General features: G+C 39.8%; 1 protein-coding gene across 1 annotated transcript; it reads left to right on the top strand.

Moving 5' to 3' along the window:
• The first annotated feature begins 231 nt into the window (after nt 1–231).
• Nucleotides 232–24,326, top strand: Chmp2b (charged multivesicular body protein 2B). Its single transcript, XM_021184807.2, has 6 exons — nt 232–511; nt 12,195–12,286; nt 16,198–16,392; nt 17,878–17,980; nt 22,928–23,034; nt 23,200–24,326. Exons 1-6 carry the CDS (start codon nt 478–480, stop codon nt 23,308–23,310), a joined length of 642 nt encoding a protein of 213 aa, XP_021040466.1. The 5' UTR covers nt 232–477; the 3' UTR covers nt 23,311–24,326.
• The last annotated feature ends 3,625 nt before the right edge of the window (nt 24,327–27,951 follow it).

The following is a 27,951-nucleotide window of genomic DNA, read 5'->3' as shown; positions in this document are numbered from 1 at the left end:
GATCCCTAATTCCAACAACCTGGGACAACAAGGAAGGCGTGGATCAGGTTTCACTCGTGCCCGAGGTCAGCACAGAAACCAAGCGAGCATCGTGCAGACTCACGCGCCGCAAGCCGTGCCAACCTAGGTCCTGACCGGTCGCATCGGAAAGCAGGGAAGAGCGGGCAGCCTTTGAAGTGAGGGCACAGCTGCGGCTTCAGAGGCGCAGTGCGCAGGCGTGCTCGTAGACTGCGCAGGCGCCGCCTAGAAGTGACTTCTCCAAAAAAGTGTCTTAGTTCCCGGTCACCTGAGCACCCAGGACGCGTTCTCCAGAGCCTCGCGGAGCCACGCCCGCCGCAGGTCGAGCTTGGAGACCCTGCCCTCCTCCTCCCGCCGCTGCCAGGCTTCTCCGGGATCTGTGCTTCTACCGGTCCTGTCCCCAGAACCGGGCCGGACCGAACCGGGCCGAGCTGGGCCGCCCGGGCGCGGCCGCTCACCATGGCGTCCCTCTTCAAGAAGAAGACCGTGGACGGTGAGTTCGAGGCCAGGCTCACCCGCCCGGAGTCTCTGGGGAGCTCCGGCCTTGGATCGGGTGCTGTCCCCCGAGGTGGGCCCGGGTCGGAGGCCCCACAGGTGACCATGGCTGCGTGACTCCGGCTCCACTGGCTTACCTGGCCGGCTCGCCCTCCTGACTGCCCTCACCCCACCCTTGTTTTTCTCCCTCCACCCTCGCCCGCCCCACTCCGGAGAGGATTTCTGAGCTTTCTAGGGAGACAGACAGTGCTGGCTCTCGGGTGTCATTAGACTTGGCGAGTTGATGAATTTCATGGTGGTTTTTTCCTGCTCGTTGGCTGCTCCTTCCGTGAAGACGCCGCACTTCCTGACATCCGAAAGGGATGTGCGATTACTAGGGGACAAGGCAGGAGGTCACAGCAGGTCCACTTAAGAAATGAACTTGGGGCCAGGCTGGCTGTATTTTTACAAACACCTCAGCGTTACACATAAGAAAGACTCCAGCAGAAACACCTAAGTCCAAGGGAAGGGTCCGGGTATAGTTTTTGCATAGTGCAGATTTTTCCTTTATGGTTATCTTCTGCCGATGAAAGTGAGGGTGGTGTAATTTTCATAGAAGTTCGCGTTTTTAAAAACACATTGTTTCAGGTGGCTTAGTGCCATCTTGTGATGAGGGAAAAACTGGATGTATTGGATTGTACAAGTTTGGTGGCATTCACAGGCTGTGCTGTAGTGTGTATATTATGCACAGCTGTCCCAGGTATTAAATTCACACCAAGTAATCTAAAAATCGCTTTTCATTGCATGTCAAGCCTAGGTTGCTGTTGCTTCAGCCAAATAATCACTCCTTTGTAAGGGTCTAACCCAGCCACACAAGGAGCAGTGGCAGCTAGACTGTGATTGGTACAAACCCAGAGCTCAGCCCTGAGTTGGGGTAACTCCTTCATTTCTTTGTGTTCACTGTTCCAGTGCCAGATTTGGGGGGGAGGATAACAAAGACACCATCTCTACCCTGCTACATGGCCTTTCATTTCCACACAGGATGCCATTTTATCCCTAATTTGTAAAACAGCATACTGTAGTTTTGCTTCTTCTGAGTGACTTTTTAAATTTGTTTTTGTTTTTTTGTTTGTTTGTTTGTTTGTTTGTTTTTTGCTTTTTTCACTATGTTGACTTTTTACTAATTGAGAAGCACCATTTTCAGTGTCTGGAATTAGCTACTAACTTGCTATGTGGTATAATACAGTTACCTGAAGTGGGTGTTTTCTGGAATTTCCTGAGACTATTGTTTAATCATTACCATGATAGTTTGGATTGTGTGTGTGTGTGTGTGTGTGTATGTATTTCTGTACTAGTATTGTGATACTGTATTCTACTCCCTCTTGGGGTAGGAAATAGTCATCTCCTTGTTGCCTAAGTTTTATATTGTAATAATCTTTAATGTATATATATATATATATTCACTATAATTTTATATAATGATAATGAGAATTTACTGAGCACAGAAAAAGTGGGCTTCTTTTTCACCCTGTTGCCACAATTTGAAAGCATTTTTTAACAGTAAAATCCAAATACTCTAGTTTTAATTGCATAATGTCTGTTAAGACAGACCTTGGCTTTGTGCTTTCTGGTATTTTTAGCCACCCAGTGACTTATCCTTGAAGTTTAGGGGAGAGAAGAAAAGACAATGAGGATGTTCAGGGAAGTGTAGGACTGCACACTCATTTGCACTTGGCTTATTGGCTTATTATTAGGACAATAATAAGATTTTTTTTTCCTTCTGAACAGAATTGTCTAGGGGAAAAAAAAAAGTCTTAAGGACTTTTGCTAGGTACTATACCACTAAATTAAACATCTTGTGTGTGACATTTCTGAATGTAAATTTGGACCCCAGGTAAACTTACTCCAACTACCGATTTGCAGACTTGACATTTTCTTCAATTATCACATTATTAGTTCAGATCATTTACTGGTGCCTTAATTGTGGATTACTTTAGGGCTTTACTGATGTTTGTTCTCCTTGTTAAAGGGAATGGCTCTTGTTTTGTATAAAAGGTGACAGCACTCCTCTCATAATGAGCTGGCACGTAATGAAATTTAATGTATTTTTATGCATTTCTCTCAGTTCCTGGGGCATGTTATTGATCATAAGATCTTTTACTGTGTGCTGACTTTTTATCTGTTCTAGCAGTAATAAAATTCTGATATATAAGGGAAGTGGGTAACTGCTTATGGATCTGGGGAAGCATTCAATCTTTTTTTTCTCTGGATTGGCTGGAAGAATTATACACTATATCATCAAAGACTACTGCACACGTAAATTAAAAAGGGAGACAACATTACAGTACATTGCTACTCAGAGTTATGTTTAATTCATTTTGACACAAAGATGAACAGGTCTCTTCAGTGTATACTTTGTTACAGAAATTAATGAGAGACGTATCTCAGAGCCAGGGATGAGAAGGATGCCTTCCCATTGGAAAGTACAACTGAGCACTTGATATCCCCTTTCTGAGTTGTATTCTATGTACATATCCTTTTTATTATTTGTGGGTTATTTCCTTCTGTGTGGCAAATAGTGACCTATTTATTGAAGAGAAATATGAACCTGTTCATCCAGCATTCCATTAGGATTTATCATAACTGGGTTGGAGCAAGTGAAGTGCTGGGGACAGGGGTGGAGCTAGGAATCGAGTTAATAAGTGAAGGAGGCAGTGTCTTCCACCCCAGACCTGGGAAAACAGGAGCATTCTGGTGTGGTTTGGCTTGGTTTGGTTTACTCTGGTTTAGTTTGGTTGCTTGAGAAGGGTCTGATAGTGTAGCCAGGCTTGTCCACCTGACCCCACAACCTCAGCTTCCCCAGGAGGGAAATGATAGGTACTTGTCACCATGCCTGGCTAAGATAGGTAACTGCTCAAGTTGCTTAAACTCTGTAATTTTTAACCAGTTTCCAATAAAGAGAAATTTTAGGTCTTCCTGTAAACCAGTACTGAGCTAGCAATTGTGTATGCTGTGCGTAGTCAGTGCTCATAAATCCTGAGATGGCGCACCGCTATTGTCACCTTTGGATTGACCTGGAAACTGAGTGCAGAGGCCTGAGTAAGGGACTCAGAAATGTACTGTGTAGCAGAAGTAAGAGCTCATTCCTTAAGTATAGTCATGGCTATGGTCTTCTTACAGGTCAGTCACATGGGATACACAGTTTATTTTGGTCATCTTGTTAATTTGGCGAAATTGTCCTTTTGTTTTTCACATTTACCTATAAGCCTGATTGTTCTCTTTGAATTAGTAGTGGAAGTTTAGTTTCCATAATGGAAAGAATTATATATATACGTATATATATATATATATGTATATATGTATATATATATATATATATATATATATATATATATACACATACACACATACATACATGTATTTTTATGCATTTCTCTCAGTTCCTGGGGCTTGTTATTGCATATATATGTATGTATAATTGTGTGTGTTTGTGTGTGTGTGTGTGTGTGTGTGTGTGTGTGTATGCTGGCTACATGTTTGGAGGTACCTGCAGAGACCACAAGAGGGCATTGAATCCTCTGGAGCTGGAGTTATAGGCACTGTGCAACACGGATGCTGGGAACTGAACGTGGATCCTCAACTGTGGAGCAATCCTTTCAGCTCCAGCCCTCCTAGCTTTCCTCTGGACTGGATTTTTGTGTCTGGTGTTTGCTTATTTAAAGCTATCCCTCAATCGTTAGGATAATCTGGGTCTGTCATGGGTCTACATGCACCTCTCTACACCACCTAGTTTTTACTGTTAGAATTTGCATGCTATTATACCTAGATGTTGTTTCTCTGTTTTTCTTTAAGACCAGTGTATCCACTAACTTGCTGACTGCATATAGTTTTTCATAGCAGCAAAATCAGAGATCCCAAAGGGAACTTAATTCTCCCTTAAAGTCCACTCCTTCCTTCCCCGGCTCTCCCTTCCTGTGTGATTGCTGCTTAGTTCACCTCCTCCCTTCACATGATTACTAAGTCACTAATTGTCAGATCTTCCCCTGTTGCCCTGTAAGTATTAGAAGAGTTCCTGTGTGCCTGCAGCTCCCTGTTCTAATTCTGACCCCCTCTTGTCCTGCACTTCAACAATCAACTTTCTGCTTTGATTTCTTGCCCCTTCTCGGCCCTTTCCGTCCTTTATCTGCAAAGTGGATTGTGTGATTGTTTTATGGCAGCTCAAACCCGACTCTGCTGCTCCTCAGAGTATAATTTTTCAATGAATTCCAGGCACCCCACAGTAAGATCTTCTGAGTCACGCCTGCTTCTGCCGCGCCGCAGTTTTGGCGCATCTCAGAGTCTTCTTGAGTTAAGTCAGTGATGTGGAGCTGGTAGATTGTTGACTAAATTGGAATAAGTATGTCAAAAAGGTTGTTGTAATCCTACATTTATGAACCCTTAAGAAACAGAGCACCATCTACAGCAACTGAATCCCTTTCCGAAAAAGTGTCTTCTCCCAGTCCCGAGAAGAAGAGACGATAGTATTATGGATGGAATTTACAGTATTGAAATCTTGTATAAAATGCTGAGTGTCCCCCTGGGGATTATTATCCTGAATATTGTAGATCTCACATTGACATACCAAAGGAAAACAACGAATTGAATGTGGGATTCGAGGGCACACTATGCTTGTCATACCATTTTTCTTGGCTGGTTTTGGATTGACATCATCAAGTACCGCCCTTTGATGTTTCCTACCCTCCTGAACAGAAGCTCTCTGCGTTTTTAGAGCAGATAACTCTAAGAAAATTGTCTTCCCCCATACTTCCCCATCCTGCCCACTTTATGACAAGAGCAAGTGAGACTACATTGCTGGTGTATGCCTGTCCAGGAAGCTTTCCTCAGCTTTTCAGGAGGCTAAGATTGTAAGACTCTGCCTGCGTGAACTTGTCAGGCTTTGATGACTTTTGACACCTCTGGGAATGGAGTAACAGTGTGCTCCCTGTGCTGTCATGGAGCGCTCTCTTCCGTCCATTGTGTCTGTAGTATTCTACAGCTCCCTCCCCAGGCTTTCTCTTGAACCTAGTCCTGGGTTTTTGTGGGGTTTTTTTGTATATTAATTTATGAATAACAATAGGGTTTATTATGATATTGGTATGCATGCCTGTAGTGTGTGTGGATCATCTTCATCCCCAGTCTCCCACTTTATCAGCCCTGCAAATTTACCTGTTACTTATCTTCTGCGGCTAGAGTGAGCTTTTGACATCATCGTCTCCTGTCCCGAATGTGATTGTCATTTTCGATTTTGCTGTACTGTATTAGAGTGTAAGTGAGTAGACTCAAGAGTCCCCAGGCTGTTGTTTTCTATTGTTTCTGTAGCCTGAGAAGTCAGCTTGATTTGATCACACATGAAATTCTGGTTCTTCCTCACTCCTGCTCCCTCCTGCCTGATTCAGTGTGGTTTTCAGGCCCTTCAATGGAGTGACTTTGACGCTTCTTTTTCTTTGCTTTCAATTTTTATACCACTTTCTCAAGGTTTCTTCCTCTCATTGACTCCAGAAGGCTGTTTATCTGAATAGCTGTATATCTGGGGCCATTTCCACTGTTTTGCCTTATGAACTCTATGTTCAGGGTTGTTTTGTCATTGTTGTTTTGTTGTTTTGTTTTTTTTTCTATTCACAGATATTACTGGGGTTGGACAGTTCTGGTACCACTGCCATGCTGCCCACTCTTATCACTGATGCTGGCTGCTGTTCTTTACAGGGAAAGGCTAACGTAGTGTCTTTCAATAAAACAGAATAGAGGAAAGAGTTTATTATTTATATGTGTGAGTGTTTTACCTCCATGTAGTCTCTATACCATATACGTGCTTGGTGCTCACAGAGGTCAGAAGAGGGCGTTGGATTCCCTGGGACTACAGCTATAAACAGTTGTAGTGCTAGGAATGAAACCCACATCCTCTACAAGAACAAGAAGGCCCCTTAACCGCTGAGCTGGCTTTCCAGCCTAGATAGTTTAAGGTTGGTCTCAGCTCATGTGAGAGCTAATTAGGCTAACTAGTAAGCAGTAAAATTACTGAAATAAAATGATTTCTCCCAAAGAAATGCATTTAAAAGTATGAAACTCTGTTTTCAGACTGAAGGCCCCATGCTGTATGATAGAGCAGCATGGCCTAGGGACCAGGCAGAGCCTTGATACGCTACATCTCTTCTGACTGTAATCCTGAGCTGCTCCGAGGCCTGAAACAGACCTGGCTGCCCCTCCCTCCCAAAAGACACCTCAAACTCTATTGGAAATGAAGTAATGTAATTCTATTTATAGTTTATTATCACTTTTTGGCTTTATCCTCAAATGTGCAAATTACATGCAGATGATCAGCATACTGCAAGTGAGCTATAAGTCAAGTTAGGACTTGGCTTCAAATCTCTGTAGAAAAGTATAGTATAAGACTCTATTTTAAGTTTATACCTTTTAGACTTTTCTTTCTAAACATGTAAACTCAACTAAGAATTGGATCCTAAGAGGGCAAAAAGACCTTTTTAGCTTATATCTTTTAAAGTCTCAAAACTGAAGGCTCTGCTCTTACACCCAGGTGATAATACCAGTATTCCATGAGGAGAAGATCCTGACAAGTTTAAGATAGTCATTTAATACCCAACATGGAACTGACCTGGGTGATTGTTAAGGGTCATGGCAGACATAGGCTAGGGAGAGGGCTAGGTGGCATGCTGTGTCACACAAATTTTGGAAATTTTCAGCTTGCAAATGCCAACCATTGAGAAGTATATCACAGCAGTCTTCCAGAATGGCTGAAGGGGTGGTTGTTAAGTCCTCCAGGACACACCCTATTGTCTAAGAAGCAAGCAGTATATGGGAAGGAAACATTGTCTGTTCATGTCAGCAAGAAGCATTGTCTTGACAAAGGTTCAAAATAGCATTCTACTGGACTATCTGGATAGATGCTTACATTCAAAAGACAATTCTCAGAAGGTGAAAGTTGTGAAGAAATCAGGTTATTTCAGTTGGCCCAGAGGAGGTCGATGGAAAGCCAATAGTTATCAAATTTTAATCTTGAGGAATGGAAGTAATTGAAAAGTATTTAAAAGGGGCATTACAGGTGAACAACAATCAGGAGGGAGGCAGCTGATGAGTGGGTTCTTCAACAAGAGTGAGGATCTACTTTTTTGCTCTTTGAGTAAGCAGAAATAGTACCAGCAACTTTGATTTCTAGTATTTTGTTTAAATAGACATACGGCTTTTCTTGTGTTTAAAACTTAGCTGATGCACATGGCTAGAGCATAAGGAGGAGTTATGGTCCCTTATTTTTTGAAAGTTATTACATGCTGGGTTCTGCAGAGCTCTGAAGAGCGATAATTTTATATATTATAACCATATAAGTGGTTTTCTTTAGAAATGAGAATGCCAAAAAAAGATTAGGGGTAAAGTGCTTGTAAGAAACAGAGAGAAGAGGGGTAACCTAGCCAAAGGGTGAGGGAGGGCAATAAGATTTCATCCAAGGAGTGGGTCCAAGCCACTATTATGTATCCCAAGTTAAGGGATGGCTCATTATCTCAAAGATCCATGGTTTCCCTGTACAAAGATATTTATAGCTTAGATTTTACTAATGTTACATTGTATCCTTCCTCACAACCAATAGATTTTTATTTTAGGTAGTAAGTTAAATATGCTTGAAAATCTTCTCATGATATTGGTATGCCATAAGATCACTCCTAGATATAAGACAGTGTGATGGTATTGTGGCAATGCATACATATCAGCGTACAACTATATGTGCTTGAACTGCCTAAGCCTGCGGAACCTCTGAAATCAAAGGGTCATTGAGCTTAATTTATAAGTATTAGCTTTTTACAAAGGACTACATCCCGAGACAGGATACTGCAACTTCCTCTTGCAGAGCTGGATAGCATTTGGACACTGTTCACAGGGCTAAAGTGAAAATCTAAGGAAGGAAAGCGTGGCTGTTTCCATGGGTCCTACGCTGCATAGCGTTGACTTGGGGAAAGTTCAGGGATAGGACATTTTGTAAGAAGTCATTGTTACCTTTGGAGAGGTTGGAGCCACAAGCAGGACACATGCTACCTAGAGGTTAATGATAGGATGTCATGTTTTAACACACAGAGCAGGGGAGTAAAGTGGGTGTCTTACAAGCATGCCAATCCCCCCAGGACCCACCTAAAAGCCAGACATGGTAACAGCACTTGGAAAGACAGCGCTGGAGAGGAGCATGTCAGGCAGATAGATTCCTACCTGTTTAGTTTTTTTCTGGGAGAAACCTGATCAAAAGGCAAGGTGAAGCCGGGCGTGGTGGCGCACGCCTTTAATCCCAGCACTCGAGAGGCAGAGGCAGGCGGATTTCTGAGTTAGAGGCCAGCCTGGTCTACAAAGTGAGTTCCAGGACAGCCAGAGCTACACAGAGAAACCCTGTCTCGAAAAACCAAAAAAAAAAAAAAAAAAAAAAGGCAAGGTGTATGGCTCCTGAGAAAGCAAGCACGTGCATGTGTGCGTGTGTGTATGTGCGCGCACACAAACACAGACACAGACACACACACACACATACACATAAACATAAACACACATACACAGATGGGAAGCAATTGTCCCTATCGTTGCTGCTTCACCTACCCCATCTTTTTCTTCCTCATCTTCTACCCCTGAAATTAAGCTTGACACGTCTCAGGATATTTATCTTATGGTCGGGATTCTCTCCTCTTAAAGACCTTGGATGTTAGAATGAAATCAGATCTACTAAGAAGTAAGTCAAGTGAAAAATAAAGTTGACCTTTAAAACATTAAAAGTATCTCAACCTTTCATGTTATTTATTCTGAATTATCCAAAAGACTGAGCCATTAAATGTGAGTTTCATGTAGAATTGCTTAAGGACAATGGTGGGGTAATTTGTTTGTTTTATAGACTGCTCCTGTTGCCTCCTATGAAAAGACATTTTACTGTCTTTCCCTACTTACCATAATATGTTTTAAAGTGTTATGATTATGTTTTAGTATGTAACATTAGATGCCCTGAGTTTATAGCTTAGAACTGTTTAAATATTAATAGATCTATTAACAACTGTGAGGCTGTAGAATATGCAGTAGTTAATTTTCTTTATTTTTTCCTTTTATGATATACAGTGTCAGCTATTGTATGCATAGTTACATAAAATTAAAGTAAAATTGAATTATCTTGTATTAAACTGTTTGGTTCATTATAATATGTTTTTTTCCCTCATCTAAGATGACCTTGTCTAGCCTGAGCTCTCATTCTTAGACAGAAACTGAGTGTTTAACTCAGTATTTTAGTGTAGATACTAATTATCCAGCCTTAGAACATACACATGATATAGACTCACCCAGAGACTTCCACAGTAGCTGGGTTCAGATGCCCCAGGTCTTCTATCTGACCAGATGTTCTACAGCTTGTCCTTCAATCCTGGTACTAGGACAGATCTCAGAACTCAAGAAGGGGCCTTCCTTGTTTACTGTGATTATTTTATTGTGAACTTGATCACATGGGGAAAGGGACATGAGAACACTCTGAGGTAGAATAATAGGGCATAGAGTTTCTACGGCTGCTCTGGGTACTCTCCCCTCCTGGCAGCACAGCATGGGAGAGTGTTCCCGGCTGATAGGATCCTAGGTTCTAGGGACAGGGTAGGAATGAAAGGTCTCCCTGCCCTGGGAAGTCCCACCTTCTATTCTGCTTTTGCTAGTAGGCCATAGGCTTTTTATTTTAACCAATCAGTGGTATATAAGGCAGGCAAGGAAGGACACAGACACATCTTCACATAGTGCATACAAACCATCCCTACACATCACTGTTATTGGCAGTATATAGTGGTCCAATGGAACTTCTTGCTCACATCTAATTTAACTTTGAACCTCTATCATTAAAACACCAAATACCTGAAAGAAGCAGCTTAGGAAGGATTTTCTTTGCTCATTGTTTGTGTAGCAGGAAAGGGATGGTGGAAGGAATGCCTTGGTGCTGTAGTAGCATGGGTGTGGAGTGGCTGGCCACATGCCTTTGATAGTTAGGAAGTACTGAGGCCATACCAGAGCTGGGCTGAACAGTAACCTGAAAGACTCCCATGCATTCTTCTTCTCAGCCTTCCTAATGCTATGACCCTTTAGTGCAGTTGCTCAAGTTGTGGTGACCCCCAGCCAGAAAATTGTTTTGTTGCTGCTTCCTAACTATAATTCCGCTACTGTAATGAATCATAATATAAATATCTGATATGCAGGATATCAAATGTGTGTTCCCCAAAGGGGTATCAACCCTAGGTTGAAAACCACTGTTCTAGCCAGACTTCACCTCATAGATTACACAACCTCCTAAAATAGTGCCACTAGCTGGATATACCTCTTCAAACACATGAGCCTTCAGGGGACTTTTCCACTCAAACCATAGAGGAAAACATTTCAACCTTTGTAGACTCCGCAGCCTTTGGAAAGCACCACACTAGCTCAGCCTCTGTGAAACTTCTCCTAGAATCTTCATTCCAGTGCAGTCCTGCAGGACTTTTCTTTCTGTACCCATCCTATTCTACTTAATAATCTTGAGCTCCAACTCCAGCTCTGTCCACGTTGTCACAAATGACAGGATTTTACTCAGGTAAATAGTATTCCATTAGGATTACATGCCCACGTTCTTTCTACATCATTAGGCGATACATACTTAAGTTACTTCCATTTCTTGGCTAGTATGAATAGTGTTGCATTAAAAACGTGAATGTCTCTCTCATGCTGATTTCACTTTGGATACATAATTAGAAATGAACTGTTAAATCATTTGATAGCTAAAGTTTTAAGGATTTTGGAATGTCAACTGGTTTTCGTAATGTCTGTTCAGATTCACATTTCCTCAGCAGTGTGTAAGGGTTCCTGTCCCTACATCCTTGCTGGCACTCGCCTTTTCCTTAACAGTTCTCCTCATGTGACAGACTGCTTCTGCCCTATGTTTATCACCCTTAGAACTAACACTAGTTAAGAATTCTTTTTGATTACTTATTGATCACCTGTGTATACGGTTTCAAGAAATATCTATTTAAGTCTCTTGTTCAGTTTGAATTTATTTGTTTATTTGCTATTGAGATTTTAGAGTTTCTAATGTATTCCAGATATCAGTCCTCTGTCACACAACACACACACACACACACACACACATATGTATATGTATATCTTGAGAATATTCTTTTTAAGAATTTATAAGTCTCCCATTCTGTAAGTTGTTGCTAAAATCTGCATCTGCATCATTGGAAAAATCTGTTGTTTTGGACTGATGAGACTTAACTATAAAAACAGAATCAATAAACTATCTAATGTGTGTTTCTTTCTGACATCCGTATAGTGCTGATGTGGAGAGGTGAAAAGGGTGCCCTTGTGTGCGGGGTCTGGGGAGGTGATTACCTTACCACATGGAACTGTATAATAATTCTTCAAGATACATTTTTATCTGTGTGAAATTTATAGTGGGCAAATTTCAAAAGCACTGCATATTTGTACAAATCTCTCTATTCTTCATATAACCTATAGTTATAATAGAAGTTTTAATATTTGATTAGTTTGTAGTATATTAAATTGAAAGAAAAATTAACGCCTACTAAATCATAGTTTCCTTTTGTGTTACATTCTTAGTCCAGTATTTTAAGTGGTACCAAGGAAAGTCTTACCGCCATAATTTCAAGGTCCTTTTGTGTTCCTCGTAGATGTCATAAAGGAGCAGAATCGAGAGCTGCGTGGCACCCAGAGGGCCATCATCAGGGACCGAGCAGCCTTAGAGAAACAGGAGAAACAGCTGGTGAGTGGAACGGCGAGGTTCAGCAAAACTAGATGATACGTCAGTAATTAGTGTTGAATAATTAGCTAACTCAAGAAAGCAATTACGAGAGGTAAGTGATTTACTTAAGAAACAGCATTCAAACCTTTGCGGAATCTTCCCTTTGTTATTGTGTTATTTGTTATTGACTTTTATCAAAATTCTGTTTCTGTTGATATAGAATCAAATCATCCTGTAATTTTGTAAAACTTATAAATAGTCTCGGAATAAATATTTCTTAAAACAGATCCACGTTTTTGACATTAAAATGAAAAACAGTCATGTAAAACAAAAGAGAGTAGTAAATAATACTCCTAGGTGGTTTTTAAAGATGATTGTTCCATGACAGTTAATTTTTAATTAGATGAATATGGTTCATCTTAAAATTTCCTTTATGCTGTATTTTTGAATGGATGTTATCCCTGATCATAGAGCAGCTTTAGTGAGCAATAAGAGGCAAGCAATACATTCTATATATTTAGAGTATACCATTGCCACTTGGATGTAAGTATATTCCCTGAAACTGTTACTCTAGGTCACTAATAAACAGGGCTGTCATTCCCCAGTGAATACCCTCTGTCTATCCCTGTCTCTCTTCTTTCGGTGAGAACAATACTAAGGTCCCTAGGTTAGTGTGTGTTTCCAAGCTTGTATAAAGATGAAATCACAAACACACTCCTTTCTGGTTTCTTTCAGCACCGTTATTTTGAGGTTAATCATTCCTGCTGCATATATGATGCGTACATATGTTTCCTAATTTATCTATTTACTACCCAAGTACACAAATGGGTGCTTCCAGAGTTTCCATTAAGTAAAGTTACTATATATATTCAAATCAAGTTTTGTATATTTTCATTTCTTCTGATTAATTACTAGAAGTGAGATACATATTTAAGAAAGTGTTAAACAGTTTGCAAAGTGTCTGTAATTTTTTTTTTTCTTTGCACTGGCAGGATGAGAATTGCAGCTGTTGCAAAAGCTGGAGTGCAGGTCTTAATTTGAACCATTCTGTACTGGGTTAGGAGCTGTGACCTTAAAGTGTGTCTCCCTAGTCATTACTGCTGCTGAGCTTCTGTACCTTAGGGAAGCAGCTACAGCCTGCCACCTGCATCGGGGCCATAGAAGGGTGAGATTACTTTGTAGGTGGAGTTCCAAGCAGTTGTGATTCTCCTTGCACACAGGGGTCCTGGAAACCAAGAGGGTGCTGGGAGCTAAGCGCAAGCATCTGCCTCTGAGCCATCTCTCCTACCTCACCAGTGCTTTGATTATTTTAATAGCTGTGTGTGCTTGGGTACAAATATCTCCAGAGCATACTTTCCAGATGCACTCTTCAGGATCTTGACCTTGTCTTCCATTTTTAAAATGTCTCTTGATACAGAAAAGTTATTTAGTATGATGAAAATAATTACAATTTTCATCTGTGGATAACACTCTTAATGTATTACGAAATCTTGGTCTAGAAAAATTCAGTATCATTTCCTCTTATGATTTCTTTTAGAGCACTTAAAAAAGTAACAACTGCATTGTTTGTTTGTTTTGGTTTTTGGTTTTTTGTTTTTGTTTTTGTTTTTCCTGTGTTTGGAGCTGGGAGAGCCTGGTTTCTTTTTTGTTTTGTTTTGTTTTGTTTTGTTTTGTTTTTGAGACAGGGTGAAGCCTGGTTTCTCTGTGGTGCTAGATAGAAGGGTATACTTCCTGCACGTGGCGATCGGTAACCTCTATAGCACCTTTCCTTACCTTCTCTGTAGCAAGTCAGATTTCAAGAGTGGGCTCTTCCTGAACTCTGCTGTACTGATCGACTGTTCTCAAGCTACTTACTGTGGTTTCATAGCGAGGTGTAAAGTGCGAGAGACTTCCTCATTCACCTAGGCATATCCTTTTTCTCAGAATCCTGTAGGCAGTGGTTCTCAACCTTCCTAATGCTGAACCCTTTTCATACAGTTTCTCATATGTGGTTACTCCCAACCATAACATTATTTTCATTGCTACTTCATAACTGTAATTTTGTTATTGTTAGGAATTGTAATGTAAATATTTTTAGAGCTAGAAGTTTGCCAAAGGGGGTCACTACCCCGGTTGAGAACAGCGGCTTTAGGGTATTTTAAGTGCTTCACAATTCCACTGGAAACATGAGAACAGTCCTGTCACTTCTACAGAAAAGACTAGATTTTGATTGGCATTACATTAAATGTGTGAATTATTTGGAAGAATAAACACTTTTACAATAAGTCTTACTGTCCATGAGTGTTTTTATACATCTCTACTATTTTAGATCTCTGAAATTATTTATTTTTTAATTTTCATTTTTTTGTACTTGCAGGTATATAGGCCTTGTATTTCCTTGGGTGCTATCATTTTAAGAAAAAATAAACTTCTGATTGTTTTTGACTGGTATATATATAGATGTGCCATTTTTTATGTGTTTCTTGAATTCTCAGCTCATTTATTCTTGTAGCCTTTTGTACATGCCATGAGATTTCTATATCAGTGGACCATACCATCACCAATAAGGAAGGCTTTATGTCTTCATTTCTTGTCTTACAACCTTTTTATAATATATTTTTATGAATTAAGAATTTCATACTGTATGGTTTGATTGTATTCATCCCACATTCCTTCCACCAATTCATTCTAGACTGACTCTGCCTCAACTTCATGTCTTCTCTCCACTCCCCAATAACGTACAGGTTACACCCTGTTCAGTTATTAATGAAATCTCATATTTCCCACTGCTATCCCACCCACAACATGAATCCGCTCTTTCTTTGTCCAGTGTTCTACACTATAGACATTGTCTACCCACTGATCACTGGTTCTCAGATCAGCTGCTGCAGCGCTTGCAGACAGTTAAAGCACCTTTTACTTTAACAATGGCACTGTTCAAAAGATGCTGCTGAGAATTTCAATGTAACAGAGGAAAGCTATGCATTCCTCTCTTTAAAGGGAGGCAAACGTTTATCGTAGTTATGCATATATAGAAAAAATTAAACATAGTACAGCTTTGCAGCATCAGGCATCCTGGGATCTTGCCACATCACTATGGATGAGAGAAAGCAAGTGTGCTTGTTTGAGTGTTTCTCCCTTCAGTGTTGGCAGCTGTGATTAACATATTTTGAAACACATGGAAGCTCATATGTACAAACTTAGGAGTTACCTGACAGCTTAGCTTTAGTACCTGTGTTATGAGATGATCCTCTTTACTTCAGTCAGTAGCCCTTGTTCTGACATTTTATTTGCTCTGGTATTAGTGTAGCCGTTCCAGATATAGTTGGTCAACATAGAATGTATTTTCTACTCTTTACATCTTTCTCTTGTGTTTAAGTTTGTTTTTTTGAAATAGCGTATAGTTACGTTTGCTCTTTGTTTGTTTGTTTGTTTGTTTTGGTTTGGTTGTTTTGTTTTGGTTTTGGTTTTTCAAGACAGGGTTTCTCTGTATAGCTCTGACTGTCCTGGAACTCACGTTGTAGACCAGGCTGGCCTCGAACTCAGAAATCCACCTGCCTCTGCCTCCCGAGTGCTGGGATTAAAGGCGTGCACCACCATGCCCGGCATGTTTGCTCTTATATGTTCCAACAGTTTCCTTTTAATCGGGGTGTAACGTGGAATGTTTCAGTGCAGCTCTCTGCATTACTAACCTTGCTACCTCAGTCCTTATTGTCTTTGTCGTACTGTGTTTCTTACCTATTTTTAAATTTTCATTTCATATTTTCCTCTGGACTATACACATGTACTGTTTTGTAGACTTTCTTTTCTAGGATGAGGGTACCAGGGCCTCCTGTGTGATCAGGAGGAGTTATCCTTCTTCCCAGGGATGTTGTGGCTACTAGATATATGTTTCCAGATACTCTCTGATGACTGCCCCTTGATTTTATTTCCTTATCTCTTCCTCTTCTTAGGAGCTAGAAATTAAGAAGATGGCCAAGATTGGTAATAAAGACGCTTGCAGGGTTTTAGCTAAACAGCTTGTCCATCTACGGAAACAGAAGACAAGAACGTTTGCCGTAAGCTCCAAAGTCACCTCTATGTCCACACAAACGAAAGTGATGAATTCCCAGATGAAGATGGCCGGGGCCATGTCTACCACTGCAAAGGTAACTGGGAGATTTGGTGTCTGTTTTTCGAGGATTTGTTAATATTAATATTCAAACCAGATTTTAATGCACTTTCTGGTACATTTGTGGTATAAAAATCTTAGCTATAAATAAAGTGATTTTAGACAATCCAAGTAATTGCTTCTAGCTTAGTGATTGGGATGTTAAAAGGACATTCCCAGTTTTCCCAAGCTCACATGTAGCTTCAAAGATTCTATTGACATAGAATCGTGTTTTCAGTTGTTTGTTTGCTTTTCAATAAATTGTCAGAAAAGTTGGTGGTTTCTTTTTTCTATTATTTCTGACTACTTTTGAATAACAATTTTCTCTTGATTCACTTGTAAATGATGTTGAGAACCACACGAAACTTTTGCATTTTAGGAACTGAAGAACTTATATTTATATGTGTGTATGTGTATGTGTAAGTGTATAATTATATGTATATACACACACCCCACACTATATATATATATATATATATATATATATATATATATAGTGTAATGTGTGTATGTATATATAATTATATGTATATACATACATACATACACATACTGTGTGTGCACGCGTGTGCATGTATACAATCAATGCTTTAACTGTTAGTGTTTCATGGACTGAGCATTTCAGTTATTGATGAAAGTACTCAAAAGCAAGTATTTTGGTCTCCTCTGTAGTCTTACAGACAGACAGAGCTAAATATCTGACTAATGTGGGAACAAGGTCATATGAAGCTCACATATGTAGACTATTAACTTTGCACAAGTGCTTAGGCAAACAATGACTTTGCTGTTTTCTGTAAATACTAGGCTCAGAAATGAAATCTAATGCGCTTTTGCCATGTATGTGTATCTGAATTGGAAGTCTTAATTAAGTGTCTTAGGAATGTATTATTTGGTCAGCAAGTATTTCTTTATATACGCAAGTAGTTCAGCTGAAATGGCTAAGCCAGGACTTAACCTGCATGGATTTTTAAGAGTCTCTTTGAGAGGCAGCTCATAGGAGATGTAGTGTATACAGAACTCTAAAACTTTGCTTACACTCAAATAACATTTCACAGAATAGGTGTGACTTTGTGCAAGTTATTGCGCCTTCTGTGACTCTGTTTTCCTGTTTAGTAGGAGGGAAAAGGAAGGAACCAACACATTAAATTCTTGTGTTTAAATGTCATTTAACTTTAATTTCAGTATATTCAAGTTGCTTAGAACAGAGAGGAACACTCATAAGGGACTAGCATATGTAACAGTTCTATCTCAGGGTCAGTATACACATTTAAAGAGATAAAAGTCAACCTGCCAGTAGAGCTGTAGTGGGGAATGAGGCTGTCTTGCTAAACAGATTGCAGTTGTTAGGTCCCAGAGATAAGGTTTTGGATTGGGATTAACACTAGGTCGGTGGAAACTGTATTTGACGTGCTACCTTCAGATTTACTCTATAGAACAGCTTTCATCATTGGGTTGCTAACATGGTTCTTTTCATTTCTAAAAGACAATGCAAGCAGTCAACAAGAAAATGGACCCACAGAAGACACTACAGACAATGCAGAATTTCCAGAAGGAAAACATGAAAATGGAAATGACTGAAGAAATGAGTAAGTTTAAGAAATGTATAGTGTTCACCTCTTTGAATTTAACCAGGTTTGGGTCCTAGCAGTTCCATGTTCCGGCAACAGGCGCACAGACCGTGAAGACAGAAGTGACACCAGTGAGAACTACATTCATGTCAAGACTCACAATTCTGTCAGTGTTTTAACCGCAGGGAACATATAAAGTATGTTCTGCCGATAACACACAGAGCCAACGGCAGCATGCACAGGGCTCACCCAGGTCCAAGCCAGATGGGGTCCCACTACTGAGCAGGGAAGTAGACAAGCTCTCTCATGACCAGCCAAGAAGATGTCTGTAGCTGATATCTGCCTGCCGGGGAAAAGAGTTTTCTCCAACGGAGTCTTCTGCCTTACAAACTACACTAAGGACAGGCCATAAGCTTGACTGCAGAAGAAATTCAAAACAAACTCAGCGCTAAGAGCCAAGGGGTTTGTTTCATAACGCATTGTCTGGGCTTGTTTTGGTTTGTTGTTATTGTTGTTAATCTTGCTTATTTATAATAAGCAGCTTGTGTTTTTATGTGTTTTGAGTTTGTATATGTGTGTCTGTGTGTGTCTCTGCATGTGTGTGTGTGTCTGTGTGTGTCTCTCTCTGTGTGTGATTCTGTGATTCTCAAGCTTTTTCCTTGTTCTTTTATCCTCTCACCCTCTATTGATTAGTTTGTTGTGTTCCATTTTCTTTTTTTTATTGACCTGTTTTTGTTTCTGTTTCTGTTTTTGTTTTCTTTTTCTTTTCAAAGAGAAAGATGAAGTGGAGTTGGATGGACCTGGGTGGTTCTGGCAGGGATGCGGGAGGGGGAACCATGTACCATAATTTCATTACCCAATGGCCTCAACAGTTTTTAATTTTACAGGATAGTATAAAACACTGGTTTGAGAGTCTCAGTGTGCTTCCTGTCAGAGGAGAGGCAATGGGGCTCCTGCTTATGCTCTTATGTCACAAAATAGCATTGAGCTTTAGTTTCTAAACATAACTGTGGTAGAGAAACAGTAGCTCAAAGGCAGTGGCCTCGGCCCAGCCATTGTCACTGACGCTGTTGTGCATGAGTGTCCTGTGGCTTCCTGGGCTTGTGAAAGTGAGTGCACACGCAGTCGGGAAGTCTTTCTCCATCTTCAAAGTCATGGCAGTATAACGTAGACATACACTTTCATTAAAAATCGTTTACGTGTCCACCTGAGGACGTGTCTCAGTTGCAGTGACTGCTTAACACTCCGGAGGCCCTGGTTTGCTTTCCAGCAACAGAAGAAAAAACAGTTTTAGTATATCACCTGTTATCAGTACACCTTTATTAAACTTCGTGCTTTCATCAATAGGGTTAGTTTCAGATTGTCAACTTATTTGACAATCTCTCTTTAAAACTGGGTGTGTTTGCTGGGCATTGGTGAGGCACACTTTTATTCCCAGCACTCAGAGGCATAGGCAGGTGGATCTCTGAGTTTAAGGACTTCTTCTACAAAGCAAGTTCCAGGACAGCCAGGGCCACACAGAGAAGCCCTGTTTTGGAAAAACAAAATCTGAGTCTGTTTTACATTGTTGATTCTTAATATCTGTGAGGCTGCAAACACGTTCCCAGAAAAATGACCCCAATATTTCTTTCACCGGTAATAAATGAGTGGCCCTTCAGCATATGCTGTCAATACTGAAACGTTTCTGTGTCAGCATTCTGCTTCATGGTATTATTTTCCGGCTGTTTGCCCTCTATGGGCCTCAGCCAGTTTAGCTCAGCTCAGCTGCTACCATTTCAGTGTAGCATCTAGTCTAGCGAAGACTACCTTTAAACTCACTGGGCTACTACATGGGCTAATGGTCACACACTCCATGTGAGGGTGTTATCTTGGTGGTATATACCATGAGTGTCATCAATGATAGTTAGAACAGTTATTTACTTCTATTTCTTACCATAGAAAAACACAAAAGGGATCTTTGAAACATTACCAGAAAATTTTTCCAAGAGCAAGAGAATTGTTATCTATATAATGGTCATTATCTAATATGCTGAGATGATTTCCAGTTACAGTTCACTTAATATCAGGCTCGAAGAATTAAACTTAAATTTCTGTTAATCTTTAATCAATAAGTCCTCATTTAATCAGGCAGCTAACATGTATCATAGTTGGTGTCATTTATATTTGGCTACTTTTTCTATCTGACATAATACAAGTTAAAAAATCACCTTATAGAGTGTACATTAACAATATTGTCATTATGTATAAAGTCAGTGTAAATAAACATACTTTTTCTTTTCTTAAAAGTAAATTTAGTTTTGTTTCCTAAAAAATATCCTGTATATGTATATACATACATATACATATATATGTATGTATATGTATGTATATATATATATCCTCTCAGTCAACTGCTGCTAGTTCCTCCCATCTCCTCTCCCATCCAGATCCATCCCTTTCTGTCTCACTAGAAAATAAAAGTGCTTCTAAGGGAAAATATAATGTAATGTAATATACTATGTAGCATAATCTAATACTATATAATATAAAACAAAGACTAACACATCAGAGTAGGACAAAAGAAACAGAAGGAAAAGAGCCCAGGAGAAAACAAATGAAGCAGAGACCACTTGTTTGCATTCTCAGGAATCCCCAAAACACACAACTGGAAACCATAGGATATAGACAAAGGACCTATAGGGTAAAAAATAAAAAATAGTAGTGTGTGTGTGTGTGTGTGTGTGTGTGTGTGTGTGTGTATGTGTGTAAAAGATGACTTTTAAAAAAGTAACAAGAGCCCTGACCTGACATTATGAGACAAGGAGCCTCCAAAGATGCCCTTGAGTTTCCTTTATGTTGGCTCCACTGCTGGGCATGCAGCCTGTCCTTATGAGTAGTTTGTTTCTCCAGTGAGAGAGACTCTCTTGGAAAAAACTAAATTTTCTTTTGCAAGTGGAGTTTGCTTCTGGTTAAGGTACAGGTGCCTTTGCCTCCTGCTCCTTTTAACTCTGGGATCCTGTATAGTACAGACAGTGAGGCCTTGTGCATGCTGTCCTTGCCTCTGCGGTCTCACAGGTGTGAAGATCCTGCTGACTCAGAGGCCTTGTTTCCCTGTCCTCCACCCCTCTGACTCTTACACTCTCTCCACCTCCCCTTCTGCAGGGTTTCCTGAGCCCTGAGGCGGGGGAGGGATTTGATAGCAACATCCCCTTTAAGTCTTAGTGCTCCAAGTTCCCTCACTCTCCACTTCTTGTCTGTCTGTGGGTTTCTGTATTTGTTCCCATCTGTCTCTGATGATGCCTGAGCAAAGCTCTTCGGAGTATCGCACTATGTCACTTGGAGTTATTTTATTACTATATCCATTTACTAGAACAGCAGTCTGGTTTTATTCTCAATTCCTGGGACATCTTTTCTCAGGTTTTTGGTCATCCCAGCAGTTTTGAGTATAGATCTATCTTGTGGACTGGACCTTAAGTCAGATCAGATATAAGTTAGTTACTCCCAAAAGCTTTCTGTACCATGTTACTCAAACTTGTCATGCTTTGGAACATGGCCTGTCAGAAGTGTTATGTCCTTGTCCCGTTTTCTGATTGTGCTTCTGAGGTGCTCATCTCTCCCCCTCCTCACCTCCTCTGCAGTACTTCTTCCTTTAGACCCTCGCAGACCTGCCTGGCTGCTCACCTGTCTGGCTGTCCTTACCATTCTGGCTGCTCACTGCTGAGTGAATGCTCTGGGAGCTTACTTGTAGAGCATCTTAACAAGTTCTTGCAGCGGATTCTTGCTGACCACAGAGTAACCAACCAAACAAACAAACAAACAAAAAAGTAAAACAAGTTTTTAGTAAAAATGTGTTAGGCCAGTATGATAAATAACATGACTTGCTCTCAAAGCTGCTCAATGCTAGATACAAGTATTGAGATCTTAGTTTGGATTTTATTTATGGCTGAATGTGTATTTTTATATTCTTTGATATTTTACGTTGTCATAACCTTTTAGCCCTTTATAAATTTACTTCTTACTAGAAGGCAAATTTTCATTCTTACACCAATCTCCAGCTCTGTTATCGATGGCAAGGCTACAGAAAGCAAATGAGTGTAAGCAAAAGCTGATGGGTACTGAGGGCACGGACACGTCTGGCCTGCCTTCCGTGCAATTTCAGAGATTAGATAAGATGCCTCATGAAGTTGCTTATGATTTTATATTACAAGGAATGTTAAAGTTCTAAAATTTTTATACTCTGGCCTTTCCCCAGAAAGGAAAGAAAGATGATAATACCGTTAGTAAGCTTGCAGGGTTAAATTCAGTATTATTCGTGTGATCTATTTAGTCATACATTTTATTAAAATATTCTATCTATATCTTGAATGTTAGCATAAGAAATAATGCAAATATGATAAACGGGTAGAAAAGTAGGTATTACCTAGATAATAACAGACAGTTTGAGCACATTTTTTCTTTATTACATTTAATAGCTCAGTGGATACTATTTTGTAGAGTCATATTTAAAATCTATAATCCTCTAACTGTAACTGCCACATGCTTTTCGTTTATTCAAGATCTAGTTTTATAAATCATTTCCTTCCTTCCTTCCTTCCTTCCTTCCTTCCTTCCTTCCTTCCTTCCTTCCTTCCTTCCTTCCTTCCTTCCTATATTCTGATGCTGACTCTTGAATTCAGGGCCCAGTGCAGAGTAATCTCAGTTTCAGCAAGGTTTGTTTTCTTCTAGGATTGTGTGTTTAAAATGGCATTGTGCCACACGCTCTGGCTCAGAAGTGTGTTTATCAATATAAATCACTGATAGGTGAAACCTGAGTTTTGTAGTTTGTTGTTTCACCTATATTTGCTTCATATATATACATATATATATATATATATATATATATATATGTATGTATGTATGTATAATTTGATTATATTCCAGAATTATAAATCCAACTTGTACCTCATTTGAAAATAATTACTTTGCTTACTTTCTTTTCAATACAAGTCAATGACACCCTGGATGACATCTTTGATGGCTCTGATGATGAAGAAGAAAGCCAGGACATCGTGAATCAAGTTCTTGATGAAATTGGAATTGAAATCTCTGGAAAGGTAAGAATAGCTTCTTCTCATAATGAAAACAGCAGCGGCCACTTTTGTCGGTTGTTTGCTTGGTTCCTTCTGCTATCTGCATGGCTGTGTGTGTCAGAAGAGAGTGCATCCTCTCTCGCATCCACATGCTTGCTAACTTTTCTCCCATTTTTGTCTGTAATGTAGATGGCCAAAGCTCCATCGGCTGCAAGAAGCTTACCGTCTGCCTCCACTTCCAAGGCTACAATTTCTGATGAAGAGATTGAACGTCAACTCAAAGCTTTAGGGGTAGATTAGATCAAAAGCCATACATACTGTTCTCACTTGGGTCTAAAGTGAATCCGGTGTAGATTCCTTTTACAAAACACATTCATTTTGCAAAAATGAAGACCATGAGTGAACAGTTATTTCCTGACCCATGGCTATTTTGAATCCTTTGCCAAAGAGTGCCAATGATGCAAAAAACAATGGGAGCAGTTTGGCTCTTAGGTAGAAGCACCCTGGTCTGAGGGGTGTGCAAGCTGAGTTCTTTTGTGCATGGCATAGGGAGACGACGGTGTCACTGCTTAGTGTTGGGTTGGGTTCTAAGTTGTTTTACACTGAAATCAGACTTCATGTTAAATGCCGTTAGGCCTCAACGTAAAGAGACTTGTAAAAATATTAAAGGTATATCGTTAATTCTGTATCTGTTGCTTGTCCTTTGTAGACAGTTATGTTAGGACCATAGGCAGTGCAGCTGCCAAGTTATTTTTAAACCATCTAAAAGGAGAGTGCTATTTAAACATCTGTCTTAAACTGTCCTGAGCTTTTACTTTTCTTCCATTTTCCCCCCTTTGGGAGAACATTCTAGTTGGTAAGTTTATTACCTTTCAAAATGTGCTTGGCACCTGCCTTAAATAGCACGAACATATTGTGCACATCTTTAAATTAATTTAACTGGCAAAAAAACAATTACATTTTAAAATAAAACTGAGACTGAGAACAGTTAACCAATCTGTCTTATAAAGCTTATAAAAGTGAATTGGATACAATTAGCAAAATGAAGAAAGAAGACACTGAACTAATGACGTTTTATAGCAATGAAGCTATACTTTGGTCTTTCTTCCAAGAACTGAGATTTTTTCTCTGTATGAATTATAACTTAGTCTGTGTTGGAACTTTGAATTGTGTTAATATACACATTAAACCCTCTAAATTGAAGCCATTCTTCTAAAGGAAGGACTGCTACTTTGACAGTACTTGATCCAGATTTCTAAAGAAAATGTTTTTGTTTTGTTGTGTTTTTGGTAAATAAACTGCAACTTTGTCAGAAATTACCGCCTAACGTGCATCATTGTCTCCGCAGTATTTAAAGGTAAGATAGCGAGTGATGCCACGTAGACAGAAGAGAAAGGCGAGGAGGCCAAGAGTTAGAGGTGGAATGTAAGTTAGGTTAATTTTGGGATTCTGGCACATCCTAGCACAGAAACTGTAAAAATCCTGACCAGCATAACCTGCCGAATCCAGGGCGATGGAGCTCTGGGCTGCCTGTTAGCAGAGGCAGATACACACTGTGACTTTAAACAAGGCGCAATAGGTGCAAGAGCAGAGGCTGGTCCCTCTGCTTCAGATTCCATAACCGTTCTGTGCTCAGCACTGCCATTCTGAAGTGCACAGTTCACATCACTCCTGAATGGGAATGGATCCAAACATTGTACTGTATCATGGGGTATTGCACCCAAACATGTTTTGGATATACATTCTAATTTTCTCTAACCTAAGTTACTTTTTTGTTTACATATGAGAGTTTTGAGTTTTAATATTATTTGTCTTTTTTTAAAAAACAGTAAATATTATTGCTCTTATCAATCTTTTTCTTTGACTCGTTAATATTAGAAATTTTGTGTATATCTAATAGTTTAAGTAATTTTTGTTATTTTTCTGTAAGGAAGTTTACATAGCCGTGCTCCTTAAAAATTTTTAAATGACAGAAAATGTCTCCTTTAAGAACTGAAAGTTGGAGGAGGAGGTGGACCCCATAGGAAGATAACAGTCTCAACTAATTTGGACCCCTAAGATCTCTCACACATTGGACCACCAACCAAGCAGCATACACCAGCTGATATGAGGCTCCCGACACACATACAGTAGAGAACTTCTGGGTCTGGCCTCAGTGAGAGAAGAAGCCCTAACCCTTGAAAGACTTCAGGCCCAGGGAATGGGGAAGTCTGGTGGGGTGGGGGTGGTGGGGAGTGGGGACATCTTGGAGACAGGGGAGGAGGAATGCGATGGAGAACAGTCGGAGGGCAGACCAGGCAGGGATCACAACTGGATAGTAAAAAATGATTAAAGAATAAAAAATTAAAAGATAAAAAACCTGAAAGTTGTTACAGGATCAGTGTCTGCCAGTGGGGCAAACCCAACAAGCAATGGTTGCCAGTGAAATGGATGTCACGGTTCTTCTCCTGCAGACTCTAAGAACTAAATGTTTCAGGGTTATGTCTCCAGCTACACAAACAGCAAGTAACTGCTTCTGTTTAGTCAGACACAGCTACCCAGGACTTGGGACACACCCTTACTGGTAAACGTTTTCTGACTTGATTGCATTTCTCAGTGTTTGCGGAGGCACGTACACTCAGAGTAAATTTCTCAGTACCTTCATTGTCTTTTACTAAAAGGAAGAGTTCACTTTAGACCCTTAAAGTATAGGAAATTAGTAATTTTCACTGGGTGAGCATGACAAATGATTCTTTAGAAAGTAACCCTTTATTTGGGAATTGGATTTCGGTAGTGTCTATAGCTGAATAGCATGTGCTTGCCCGTGGGCAGGAAGCAGGCTAGTACAGCAGTGTCTCTGCGAAGAGAGGTCCCATTCTGGGTTAGGGATAGAGATTTCATTCAGAATAGCAGAGTAACGTTACCTAGTATGGACATACAAATATGCATGCCAGTGACACTTGATTAGATAGCGTAAAATGACTACGTGGGAGGTTGTGTGACAGAGTGTACTTGATGCTTGAAGGGAACACCGGGTAGGCAGGGGCTGGGCTGAAGTGGTCCAAGGCTGAATTATATGAGCCAAAGGGAAGAAAGAGTCTGGCAGTCTGTGGCTTTGTTATTTGACTTTCACAGTAATGTATGATGTTTTATCATTCCCCTTTGAATGTCCTTAGAAACAGCTTTCCTTTGGTCACATGCATGTCCCGCTCCCTAAGCACAATGTCCACATTTCTGGCCTGATTTCTATTTTTTCCTTTTTTTTTTTTTCAGAGCTGAGGACAGAACCTTGTGCTTGGTAGGCAAGCGCTCTACCACTGAGCTAAATCCCCAACCCCTCCTGATTTCTGTGCACCTAATTTAAAACTGTGCTCTGACTTAAGATACCCCTTTGTTTAGCAAGGCTTGTCCGGGTCTGAAAAAAAGACCTATAATTTCCTTCTTATTACAAAAGGGCTTCTCAGCAGCAATGGTTTAACTTTTCAATTTTGTCTTTGTAGAAGACAAATCTAAAAGGTGACTTAGGCTCTTATGACCTTAATTCCTTTAAAAGAAGTAAAGGAAGCCTCAGGATTATGGAGCACTGATACATTCCCTCTATTACCCTTCAGGACCTTGAAGACACACCCGCCCATCTCCTAAACTCTGACAATACATGACAAAAACTCCTTTCTACCATTAGTGATAAAAGGGACATTGTATGAATGTGGCTTTTAGCCACTTCTACTAGGTAATATTGAATGTCAGTATAAGCAAGGAACATATCTTTCTACCTGAATAATTTCCCCACTGGATTCCTGGAGCCATACACTGTATAGCCCACAAGGACATAAAATAGCTTAAGTCACCCTTTGGTATTCCTTCCCCACAGTCTGAGCAGTAACAGTTAATTGCATTTATCATTTCCTTAATTGCAGTTTAGGACACTATATGTCATAAAGCCTCTCTGTTTTAAAGGTTAAAATCTAATAAAATATTAAATATAGCTAGAAAGTAGTCTCAAAATGCATTGACGCAAATGAGTCTACTAATGGTGTCTACTCTTGAAAAGATAACATTATACACACATAGTTATATTCAATCATATACAGTTGTCACATAATCGTACCACCATACCCACATTTAAAATACAAAAAAAAAAAAAAAAAGCAACTGGTCTAAGTTTATATTGCATTGAACTTTGCTTCTATTACAGGTTTCACAATGCAATGTGAATTTTTGGCTATGAATGAGTGCATATATGTATGCGATGATACTACCATTTGCAAGCTAATATGTGTTTAAAGCAGTTTAAAAAGTAATAATTATCCAGAGATGCTTGCATATGAAAGACAATCATTGGAAATTCTTGAATTGTACCCAACACATATTAGATGTTGGACCAGTGCCTCAGTTTGGATATTTTGTTTGGAAAGTATCTGTGTTACTAAACTGAGGTATGTCCCCGGGCCTGGGTTTATTTTGAGATAGAGTCTTACTGGATTGAGTTCACTTGGTAGCCAGGCAAAAGTTTGTGATCCAAGATGATTTTGAGAGCAGCTGGAATTCCAAGCTTACGGTCAGCAGGACCAGCTTCAGTACTGTTTAGCAATATAAGAAAGAAGACACTGGGTAGTGTGATTTATTTAGTAAGTATTTCTAATTGATAAATTCTCATCTAATTTCAGCTCATGTTATAGAGAATATGTTAGATGAATATTGCCAGTGGATTGACATTCAAAAATGCCAAAGTTGCAATTTTAGATGTTCGCCACTTTATAGGTTGTTTCTACTTAACAAGTTTCAAAGGAGCTCATTTATAGAGATTCAATAAATATCTTCCATGCTTGCAATTTTTATTAATAGATCATACCAACAGTCATACCAACATTGACACATTGTTAAGGAACCTCGGGTGAGTTTCTACAATGTGACTTCAAAAACATGTTCCAGTTTTCAGGTTGGCTGTTGCCCTTCATAGTT

The sequence above is a fragment of the Mus caroli genome, chromosome 16, assembly GCF_900094665.2.
Source record: "Mus caroli chromosome 16, CAROLI_EIJ_v1.1, whole genome shotgun sequence".
Classification (NCBI taxonomy): domain Eukaryota; kingdom Metazoa; phylum Chordata; class Mammalia; order Rodentia; family Muridae; genus Mus; species Mus caroli.
This window is presented reverse-complemented; position numbering and strand designations above follow the sequence as displayed.

What these genes read in the sequence shown, in the direction of transcription:
- Chmp2b (XM_021184807.2), top strand. Translation starts at nt 478, where the DNA reads ATGGCGTCCCTCTTCAAGAAGAAGACCGTGGACG. An exon ending in GGAAATGACTGAAGAAATGA is followed by an intron (nt 17,981 to 22,927) that starts GTAAGTTTAAGA and finishes TTTCAATACAAG; the next exon opens with TCAATGACACCCTGGATGAC. An exon ending in GAATTGAAATCTCTGGAAAG is followed by an intron (nt 23,035 to 23,199) that starts GTAAGAATAGCT and finishes TCTGTAATGTAG; the next exon opens with ATGGCCAAAGCTCCATCGGC.